The sequence below is a fragment of the Pseudonaja textilis genome, chromosome 1 (assembly GCF_049901715.1).
Source record: "Pseudonaja textilis isolate UNSWEBS1 chromosome 1, rPseTex1.2, whole genome shotgun sequence".
Classification (NCBI taxonomy): domain Eukaryota; kingdom Metazoa; phylum Chordata; class Lepidosauria; order Squamata; family Elapidae; genus Pseudonaja; species Pseudonaja textilis.
This window is the reverse complement of record NC_141990.1, coordinates 306,396,322-306,408,254: the sequence shown is the minus strand read 5'-3', so window position 1 is coordinate 306,408,254 and position 11,933 is coordinate 306,396,322. Positions and strand designations below refer to the sequence as shown.

The 11,933-nt window shown below is 37.5% G+C and overlaps 1 protein-coding gene across 1 annotated transcript in view; it reads right to left on the bottom strand.

Annotated features, from left to right (window-relative positions):
• Positions 1-32: 32 nt before the first annotated feature.
• The window catches only part of LOC113434901 (potassium channel, subfamily K, member 16-like), a 32,977-nt gene continuing 21,076 nt past the window's right edge, over positions 33-11,933 (bottom strand). Inside the window, exons 2-6 of the mRNA XM_026698387.2 lie at positions 7,849-8,049; positions 7,391-7,511; positions 5,232-5,398; positions 2,408-2,576; positions 33-428 (exon numbers count right to left, since the gene is read on the bottom strand). Coding sequence (XP_026554172.2) covers positions 166-428; positions 2,408-2,576; positions 5,232-5,398; positions 7,391-7,511; positions 7,849-8,043 — 915 coding nt within the window. The 5' untranslated portion in view covers positions 8,044-8,049 and the 3' untranslated portion in view covers positions 33-165. The remainder of the gene's footprint in view (positions 429-2,407; positions 2,577-5,231; positions 5,399-7,390; positions 7,512-7,848; positions 8,050-11,933) is intronic.

The window sequence follows — 11,933 nt, the reverse complement described above, 5'->3', positions numbered from 1 at the left end:
TGAAGGTTAAACATGTACTGTGAAAAGCAGAATAGTTTTTTGCAGGCTTGCTGTTTATTTCACATTTTAAATATAATTTAAAATCAGTGAGCTACTTTTCAAAGCAACCAGCAAAATACTGCAATGATATGAAATAACAGTGAAAAGTCAAATAGCAGTCTACAATTATAACTGATTTCTTTGTCCGTCTCTACTAGAATGTAACTCTGAACCATCTTCCAGTGAAGAAGATGGATCCTTTTTTGAGTTCTTATTTTTTTTTCTGACTGTCTTGACGTGAAGATAACCCTCAGTGGGTTTCTCATTTGGGTCTTCCAGTAATGTTGTCAGTAAATTAAACAGTAGTGCTATCCAAGCAAGTCCAAAGATAATCCAAATTGCTACCACACTCCGATAGCCAGGGAAGTACAATTTGTCATGTTGCCTCCCTAGTAACACAGAAGGAAAAGCTGGATAAGGCTAAATAATTTAAAAAGCAAATGCATGTTATCTGAATACAGAATACATATTTTATATACGATCATAATAAATAAAATAATAATGTGTTTCTATCTTTAATTGCATCATGGTTGCACATTCTTCTTCCTTCATTTCCTCCCTGAATTGTAAACCCAAGCTTGATCAGGGGTGGGATTCAATTGGTGTTACTACCGGTTCTGTGACTATGTTTTGCGCATGCATAAGCGCTTCACACACACAAGCGCCTGATGTGCTCTGCACGCATGTGTAAAACAACCTTAGACTGTGTGGCCGGGACACCTTAAAAGCGCTGCGCACGTGTGCGCAGCGTTTGAAAAGCCTCTTTTCAACTTCTTTGTGCCACGTAATGCAGCTGAGGTTGAAAAAGCAGGAAATAAAGGACAGGTAAGAGCCTGGGCAGGTGGGTGGGCCAAAGAGCAGCAAAGACAGAACCGGTTCGGTGTCTGCTGCTCTTCAGAGCTACCGGCTCTATAGAACCAGGCAAAACCGGTAGCATCCCACCCCTGACTTGATGTTTTCTTCCAAATTAGATAAACAATGTGTTCAGCTTTGAAATTCAGCTGCCGCATTTTTTTTAGAGAGTTAGAGGATTTGAAATGTTCAAGGTTATTCTGTGTGTGGTATTAAGAATTTCCAGTTGCAGTTAATTGGTTCTCATGATTTATGAAGTGTAGAAGTGGAAGGAGAGAAGGGAGGAGAGAAGGTGGGTTCTGTGTAACGCTCGAAAAAACTTTCACTTGGGAAATTGCTTTTGACATGCCAGATCTGTTCCTAATAAATCAATTGGAGAGATAACATCTCAGAGTGATTGATATCATGGATACTTTCTGGATGCTTGACACAATGTATATTAATGTCTTTCAGTCTTGGCAACTCTCAGAATTCGTCAGTCAGCCTTCATGCAGAATCTGGGGAATTCTGGGAGTTGTAGGTCACACATCTTAAAGTTGCCAAGATTGAAAAACACATTGGTGTATACAGTATTATCATTATCATCATAATACTTGTCATTATCTTGTGTCAGAAAAATGATGTCACTTCTCCTACATAAGACCATTATTGAATTCTGTTCCACTGAAAATTAAGGACAGCTTTACAGACATTCTGCAGAAGATTTGGGGCCCCAGTCCATGTTCCTATTCCTAACAATAGTAATTATTATTGTTCCCTTAGTTTTTAACTAAAGGCTCACACATATGTATAAACAACCATATAATTAAAAAGTTGGACTGAATTTGTAATTCAAGGCAAAACCTATAATCATTTTCTCTTCAAACTCAACAAGATCCATTTGAAAACTGACATTGGCATAGTCTGCTCCAAAGCCAGGGAAGCACAAGTAGTAAAAGAGCTGGATTTTCTCTTTTGGAAGGAACTCTTTCTTAAATTAAAAGGAAGGGGACCTTCTCAAGAAAAAGGAGAAAATTAGGATCTAAAATACTAGTCTTATTTTGCTTAATGTACGACACTAGAATATAGTTATGCCTTGTGGGCTATATGAACTCAGCCCATGGGTTCAATCTGCTACCTGGAGAATTCTGGGAGTTGAAGTCCACTCTTTTTTAATTATAGTAAATGGAAGGTGATTGTTCTCTCTCTTGGGGATGTTGCTTCAGACCATTGAACTTAGGACTGTGCCCAGTGCATCTAGAGATGTCCAGGTATGCAGCAACACTCCTTTGAATGTTATTCAGCAACACGTGTTACCCACAGGCTAAAAAAGTTCCCAACCCAGCCTTGTAATATCTGGTCAGCACAGTGTTGCAACCACATACTTTGAATGCCCAAAGTAGGGCCTCTTCAACCCTATAGCCATTCTAAAAGTCAAGTCTTCATTTAGTCTCTTAACTGCATCAGAACATACTGTATTGTAGGAGCCATCCTCATCCAAGTAGGAAGTATTGTTTTGAAAATGTTACATACTTACCTATCATATAATCTCCAAACCCAATGGTGCTAAGGGTAATAAATGTAAAATAAATCGCTTCACCGTAGGACCAGCCCTCTATTTTTCGAATGATGACCGATGGCACACAAAGAAACACTAGTATTCCCATAACCAGGAAGAACAGAAGTGTCAAGCCCCTTGCTGTTTTCTGAAAAATGAAGGAAAAAATTCTGATTTGAGACATGAAAATTGCCCTGGGTACAGACAGCTGCCTCTGCTGGCCTGCCTGCCTGTCTACCTGCTTGCTTATTTCCAGGACTTCTATGGCCTTATATTGCCTCCTATCTCAAACGGGTAGTCTTCAGGTTAAAACCACAATCAGGACCAGATTTTTTGTTGCTAAGCAAGACAGCTGTTAAGTGAGCCATACCTGATTTTATGCCTTTTTGTCACAGTTGTTAAGTGAATCAAGCAATAATTATTAAGTGAATTCAGCTTCCTCTCATTTTCACTGCTTGTCGGAAGCCGACTGGAAAGGTTTCAAATGGAGATCACATGTTCCTGGAATGCTGCAACTATCATAACTATCTCGATTGCCACGCACCCAAATTCTGATCCTATTACCATGGTGGTGTTGCAACAGTTGTAAGTGCGAGGACCAGTCATACACCAGTTTGGTACCATTGTAATTTTGAATGGCCACTAAATGAATGATTGTAAGTTGAGGACTACTTGTGGATTTATGGGCTACATTGTTGCATATTACTTTCCCACTCTTTTGCACAGTGTTATAATGCATTTAGTGTATTGATCTGAGTGCTATCTTTTGAGCCGTCTTTAGGAATGTAGAGAAATTGGACACCCTCAAGTCTGGTGCTGAGTCATTGGGAGGGCTGAACAAGGAATGCTGGGAAATGCTGGGAAAGCTGGCAGGAATAGCTAACACCCTAGAAGATCTTGACAGATTTGAACACTGGGCCCTATGTAACAAAATGAAATTCAATGTAGAGAAAAGTAAAGTCCTACACTTAGGCAAGAAAAACCAGAAGTACACATATAGACTGGGTGAAACCAAGCTCAATAGCAGTAACTGTGAGAGGAATCTTGGAGTCTTAGTGGACAACCAGATAAATATGAGCCAGCAGTGTGCAGCAGCAGCCCAAAAAGCTAATGCAATCCTAAATTGCATTAACAGAGGGATACAATCAAGATCAAGTGAGGTACTAATATCACTCTATAAAGGCTTAGTAAGATCACACCTAGAGTACTGCATCCAGTTTTGGTCACCACACTATAAAAAAGATGTTGAGACTCTAGAAAAAGTACAGAGAAGAGCAACCAGGATGATTAGGGGACTGGAGACTAAAACATATGAACAACGGTTATAGGAATTGGGCATGGCTAGTCTAGTGAAGAGAAGGACCAGGGGAGACATGATAGCAGTGTTCCAATATTTGAGGGGCTACCACAGAGAGGAAGGGGTCAAGCTATTTTCTAAAGCACCAGAAGGCCAAACAAGGAATAATGGATGGAAACTGAACAGGGAGAGATTTCATCTGGAAATAAGGAGAAATTTTCTGACCATGAGAACAATCAACCAATGGAACAGCTTGCCTTCAGTAGTTGTGGGAGCTTTATCACTTGAGACTTTCAAGAAGAAATTGGACTGCCATTTGTCAGAAATGGTGTAGGATCTCCTGCTTGGGCAGGAGGTTGGACTAGATGACCTACAACATTCCTTCCAACTCTGTTAATCTGCCTATACTACCACCAGGATCATCTATGCTAGGAGTGAAGGTGGTTACGGAGCTCCATAGCATTCAAGCAGCAGCAGCAATATAGAAAGCCTGGTAACTACAAAGGCATCATTTCAAACTGTGTCAGTGATAAACCATTCCTGAACTTCACCAATAAAACTACCATATGTGGATAGATAATATAAATTGGTTGATCATGAATAAGGTATATCTATTGGATCACCAAGAACCAACACTGCCTTGATGACACACACCAAATGAGAAAAATTGGGATAGCTTAGAGAGAACAACAAAGATAGTCTTCAGAGCAAAGGGTAAAAAAAATGTTAAGTAATAAGAATTGGATTGTATTCTTTGTTTGCGTATGTGGCAGGCTTAGATGTCAAAGTTTAAGAGAAATATTTTAAGATAGGGGTGTCCAACCTTGGAAACTTTAAATTTTGAGGACTTCAACTCCCCAAATTCCCTAGAATTCTACATGAATGCTGGCTGGGCAATTCTGACAGTTGAGGTCCAACAAGTCTTAAAGTTGCCAAGGTTGGCTTCTCCTGTTTAGGACGAGTTTGACAATGGAGTCAGTTGGGGTATTCTGCATATTGGAGAGCTTCGGGTTGAGAGGGGAAGCATTTCTGCCTGATAATTTGCTTTGAATTTATCATATTAAAACAGAAGTTTACTTAAACCTCTCTAATGGTGCAATCATTTGATGCAATTTGGAGTTAATTCAGTACAGGAAAACAGGAGCAGATTTCTTTTAAAATCTGAGATATTGTGCCCTGGTTTGGCCTGGATTAAATGAACCATTTGAACTGTTTGGGGGCCTCTGGTTCTGTACATTAACTCATAAATCAGATTAATGGACTAGACATATTTTGTTTCCAGAAATAGATTTAATGAAATTATACAGCTATTCAGTATATCCTGATAGCTACATCACTGTAACTTTAGTATGGATATGTTTTGTTGGTAATGTGCAGCTGCAAAACAGATTAAAATGATGGTTATTTCTGTTTGACTGACACATGAATCAGACTATACTTCAGTTAAATTATCATCTTAAGCTTATTTTCATAAATAATCATGGAATAATTTTTAAAAAAATTTACCTTCTTTACACCTTTCCTATACAACCATTTAGCTAGCCGTTCGCAGACCATGGAGAGCATCTTGCCAATATGCTGCAAAAAGACAATATTCAGAGGAATTCCAAAGAGAGCAAAAAAGACACAGAAAATCTGACCACCAGCTGTTTTGGGAGAGAGGTTTCCGTAGCCTGTGAAAATATGAAATTTACAGAGAATATGCTGGTGAGCATTATGTTATGTTACAACAAAAAGTTTGCCCTTTAACCTGAGCAGATGACAGACTAAAACCCCAATTAAAGATGTATATTATTTATTACTATTGGTACTTGGTCCTGCCTTTTCAAGCAAGATACAATTTGAAAAGTAATTCTTTTTCATTCAGGATGTCATTAATTTGGAGTTTCCAAATGTCACCTTCCTTGTGTTCTCTAAGGCCTTCATTTTCTTGATTATCAGCATAACTGGATTTCTTTACTAGACATATGCAACTTTTTAAAGGAGATAAAAACCAAGATAAAAAAAGTTGCTGAGGCGACAATGAAACCTAGATATTAAATGTAATTTTGCAGTTTCTCTGCACATCTTTTATCTTTTTCTTGTCCTTGGTACCAAAAAATAAAGACCATTCAAGGGCAACTGATAGGGGTGGAATGCAGTTGAGGAACAGCAATAGTGACCAATGCCAAAATTGTTTGGGGTCTTAAATAATTCACACACATTTTTATAAGAATATTTCTATTATCACAATCTTCTCATATTACAATACTCTTTCAGTTGTATTGACTCATGTTTATTTCCACTCTAAGCATGCAGTTGAAATAAGCAACATGTTCTACATGGTTTAAAGAACAGACAATGTTGTTTTAGGCTGAAATCCCAAGAAGACTTAGCCAAGCAACCGGAAATAATCAGCAAACCCATGTATCTGTTCTTCTAAACAAGTTAGCCAAAAGTTAAAGTAGCCTGGGTTACATCAAGTCCAAAGGCTTAGCCTTCTCAGGGGACCCAAACAAGCCCTATTTCTTGTCCACCACAGTTTTGAGCAAATACTAATCATATTCTTTCTTCCCTATCAGCTGCCCTTGTATTTGTCATGCATTTAGAAAGTCGGAGAAGATGGTTATTATGTCTTCCATGTAGAAAATACAAAATAATGATATTCTCTCATATACTACAGACATGATAATGCATAAAGAAGAAATGCATCTGCAGAAAAGTGTTTGTGGTTTTAATGTAGTCCATTTAGAACAGCAGCCCCCAACCTTTGGGGCACCAGGGACTGGTTCCTTGGAAAGAGGTTTTCCCACGGATGGGGCTTCACTTGTTTATGCGGTCCAGTTTCTGGCATGCCATGGATCAGTGCCAGTCCATGGAGCAGAGGTTCAGGACTCCTGATTTAGAAGAATTGGTATGACATGCTGAATAAAAGCTGTGATTCTGCATAAATTTTCTCGAATTGTGCAGAAAACATGTTTATTTATTTATTAGATTTTTATTACGCCTTTACTACTTTATAAATAATTAAAGGTAGCAAACATGCCTAATTCTTTTCCTATTTTTCCCACAACAACAACCCTGTGAGGTCAGTTGGGCTGAGAGAGAATGATTGGCCCAAAGTCATCCAGCCAGCTTTCATGTCTAAAGCAGGACTAGAACTCACAGTCTCTTGGTTTCTAGGCCAGCACCTTAATCAGTATACTAAAATGGCCCCATAAAAATTTTTAAAGTCTTTTAAAAAACGTTTTAAAAATCTAAACAATTAAAAATGTTGGATTGTCATTGGGGCTGGGCTAATAGTTTATTACAAGCATTGGTAGTGACCTTTCGCATTGGATAGATTTTCCCACGGCAGTCTGTTTCATAACATTGCTGCATCATAACATGAGAAACCTTGATATATGGGCCTGTGAACTTTTTAGTGAATGGAATGAGGTTAAATGGATTTTTAAAAAGTTATTTATATTTATGACCAGAGACGTTCCTCAGCTTTGTATTTTATCTTCTTAACTGTTTCCCTTTTGATAAGATCACAGCCTCTTTCTACATATGTATTAAAACAAGTGTAGTTGAAATTTCAAGCTCACGGTTTTGTATCATTTTGTTGCTTGTACATATACAGGGTTGACTATACAAATGTGATTGATAGACAAACATTTAAGGGAGAAGCATAAGCACTTTACCTATTGTGGATAACATAGAACCCACAAAGAAGAAAGAATTGCTGAAATCCCAATTGTTGTGTTCATCAGAGAATTCATTTTCTGCTGGATATATGCCCCTCCTAATGGTTTCCATCAGATTCTGTAATTAAAATGACATTTGACATTGCAATAACCATAAGTGATGATCAAATAACAATTATTTCTTTATGTGTTTTTTTGCTACCAAGCTGCATCTTCCAATTCTAGGAACATCTACCAAATAAAATTGAATAGAAAAGATAAAACCTTTTCAAAATATCATAGCCTTTTCTTTTAAACTTCTAATTAATACATACATCAATTTCATAATTAAAAAGGGAAGGAGACGGGATGGGATGGGAAGGGAAGGAATTTTTTTATCTTCACTGATTATATTCAAAGCACCACAGTTTTTGGATTCATTATTTTCTGGATTCAGTTCAGAAAGAATGGCCTACCTCCACAAAGATGTTCACCTCCACTGCACTGAGGGAGGTAAAGTTCTTCAGAAAGTCCTCCTTCATTCTAAAGGCAATGCCTTGGTTTAGTCTCTCGGCATCTTTTTCCAGAACCTGGAAGATGAGAGCACCCACCAGGAGATAAGCAAGGTAGCCAGCTGCTAACATACAGCTCTGTGCTCTGCTGTAGAACATGGTGGCCTGTAGGAGAAAGCAAGCAAAAAACACAGAGTCTGGTAAATACGGCCTTATTTGTAACTTTGAAATCCCAGTTGGGCAATTCTCATTTGGGCTTGGAATTTGAACTGATATTTTCAATCTTGGCTCCCCCCCCCTTGTTCCCCACCCCCGCTTCCCCCCATAGTCTCGGGGTTAATAGCAGTATAGGGACTTCCCAAGTAAAGCAAAATATTGTTTCACAAACTTCCCAGGATAATTTTGTAATTGCTCTGGCCTCACTCCATAATTTTTCCAGTTGTTTTTTTCTTCCCATGATAAACCCATTAAGTAGAACTGGCTTCACAATATTTTTTGGTAGCATTAACAACTGCCTGGAAGCATCCTCTGTAACAAATGCTCCAGGCAATTAGTCATTCTGTCTCCTCACTTTTCTGACTTCATTTTAAAATGTAGCCAGGACTATTAAAACTATATTCATTATTTGCCAGGATCAAGATTCTATGAATGTTTGCAGGTCTGAACAGCTCATATAAAACTGACAACCAAGCAACACTTGCCCTTCCTGGCAAATAACTGAACACAGAGAACCAGAAGTTAATCAGTGCTCATCTATTTCACATTTAAACATATGATTATTATGATTGGTCACACAGTCAGCTAGATGTTTGTGGGGATTTTATCCATCTATTGCAGCGGTGTAAAACTCAATTTCATTGAGGGCCACATCAGGGTTCTGTTTGACCTCAGGAGGGCAGGGATAGGCGTGGCCATGTTAGGAGCCCCTTTGGTCGCCCGAGCGCTCTGCCAGAGAAAACGGGCTCCCAAGCTCTGTTTTCATTGGCAAAGGCACCAGGGGCTGGTCCTTCACTGTTTCCAGGGCAGCCCCGCAGGCCAGATGTAAGCACCCCTGATCTATAGCATCCTTCTCAAGGACCTGGGATAGGCAAATGAGATAGTAATAACATATTATTAAAATATTCAAATTAAAATAAATTATTATATATACATTAATGAGAAATCACAATTGTCAGCTGGCATTATATAAAAATTATAAACACAAATGATATATAAATATGAATTATAAGTAATATATTAAATATTACTAATACTATTCTGCCAATTCCTATTAACGCTGAACAATTATAAATTGTTAAAAATATTTTAAAACAAGTAACAATGCAAGGAACACAAAACACAACATATCTGTTCCTGATTTAAAAGGAAATGAAATTGCTGGATGCCCTGTAAAGCCTTAACCCCACCTTACCCCCATTGTCTTATATGCCTTTATAGGGACTCTATATGAGTTACCTTGCTAAAAGATTAAAAGCTGGGCATTTCAGTCACTTGCCCCTTTCAGTGAGAAACTACACTGCCCTTTGTTAATGTTTCTTCCATGATAGTTGTAGCTCCTGCTTCTGCAATGAGAACTGTAGCTAGAAAGAGCATTGCCTTTTCAGTTAATAGAGAGCTTCTGACACAAGGAATTATTATAATAGGAAGCATCTGGTTGCAATGTCATGTGATCAACTCACATTTATGCCAGTAAAAATAAGAAATTAATTGCAGCTTTTCCAACTAACAAATTTCATTAAAAGGCATAGGCTTTCATAAGCTTCACTTCATGTCATCATTAGTATAAAGTGGTTTGACTAATGTACAATTTAAATTGGGATAGGTGAAGGGAAGGGAGGGGAAGTTAAGTTGCTTATGCAGAGGTAAATTATATGGCGGCATTTTATAAGTACCATCACAATTAGCAATGAAAAATCCATTGTAAAACCTGAAATTGCCTAATACCCTTTTTTGAGTATGTTCAATTTCTCATTTGATATTGCTGCTAATGTCCTGCTTTTTGAGGAGGATTAATAGTAATAGTAACGCAGACTTAGTAAATAATTTGACAGTGTTGAGGGAATTATTTGTTTAGCAGAGTGATGGCATTCGGGGAAAAACTGTCCTTGAATCTAGTTGTTCTGGTGTGCAGTGCTCTATAGTGTCATTTTGAGGGTAGGAATTGGAACAGTTTATGTCCAGGACATGAAGGGTCTGTAAATATATTCACAGCCCTCTTTTTGACTCATGCAGTATACTGTACAAGTATAGTTTTATAAGTTAGAAGGATGTATGGCAGTTCAAGAGCCATTCTTAGCACTAAGGGCATTATTTTAGATCAATTAAATTAAGCATGAGGAGGCTCCTGTCTTCCTATTTTTTACAATTGAAATAAAGCCATAGTCTACATTTTATGACCTAGGAGTCTGATGGAAACCATGAATGGTATAGAGCTTTAGTGATACAGGGGTTAGAGTGCAGTACTGCAAGCTACTTCTGCTACAGCCAGCTGCCTGCAATCTGGCAGATTGAATCTCACCAGACTCAAGGTTGACTCAGCCTTCCATCCTTCTGAGGTGGATAAAATGAGGACCCAAATTGTTGGGGGGAAATATGCTGACTCTGGAAACTGCTTAGAGAGGGCTGTAAAGCACTATAAAGCGGTATATAAGTCTAAGTGCTATTGTTATTGCTATTGCTATAATAATATTGTAACTTCATCCAACCTGGATAAAATACATCAATAGTGCATCATTGTAATTTGCATCATTTGAAAATGCCAGCCTTCCCAGGTAAACCAGAGAGGACATACAACAACATTAACTAATTATATTTTTTTCATAAGTCTACATTAATGAATCTTGAAAGTCTGAATGCACAAACTTCCCACTGCCATTCTCTTCCTTTAAAAAAAAAAAAACTTTATTGATCATTTATAACTTTAAAAAACAAACATAAGTAAAACAAGTAAAAAATAAAAATCTCTTAAATTTGTCAAGTTGTGACAATTTTCTTATACTATTTTGTGCATTATTTACAAATATATACAATTTATGCAACTATAAACATTTAACTCATATATTGCTTAGCCTTAATTCATCAGTCTTTTAATTATCTTTGTTTGATCCAGTCATACCATTTTCCCCCAATTTTATAGTATTCGGTCTCCTCTCTCTCTTCTAACATCAAAGTTAGTTTATCCATCTTGGCACAAGTAATTATTTTTTTGAATAACCAGTTCATCTGAAGGCATAGATGGGTGTTTCCAGCATTGGGCAAAAGCAATTCTGGCTGCCGTCAGAATATGTAATATTATATATTTTATATTTCTCCCGTATTTTTTCTTAAATATTCCCAATAAAAATTCCAGTTCGACTTCTATTTGTACTTTAGCAATGTCTTACAACCATTTTTTGATTTTTAGCCAATATTTTTGGGTCTCTGGGCAAGACCACCACATATAATAAAATGTACCTTTCTTCTTCTTGCACTTCCAACATGTCAGACTCATATGAGGATACATCTTCACTAATCTCAAAGGGGGCGAATACCCACCACCATTCTCAACTGCTTGCTCCATTAGGGCAGGTCCTTCCTAAGTTTTTTCTCTGACTGTTAAGACACGGAGGCTTACCTCTCTCTTACCTGTTTCCTAGGCAGCATCTCCTTCTCTCTTTCCCCAAGGTCTTTCATACAAGTCATCCATTACACCAGTTCATACCTATATACATATATTCTCTCTGCACTTTCCCCCATACATTTTGCTCTCCTTGTTGGACACCCAATCTGTTATGAGTTTCTTCACAAGTTACGATAATTAATACTAAAAATAAATCCCATCAACTTAACATTTTTGGTATTGGCACACTGTCTATAGTTTTACTTCCAATCCACAATCAGTAGTACTCTGTATACATTTCATATAATCTTGGTATTCAAAATTAATATAGGAAAAGAAATGAAATATAGAAACTAAAAGATACACAGAAAACATAGCTCATTTAAAACTCACCTATTGCTGAATCAAATCTCTATGAATTATTGTCCTTAAAAGAAATAGAAAAACTTTA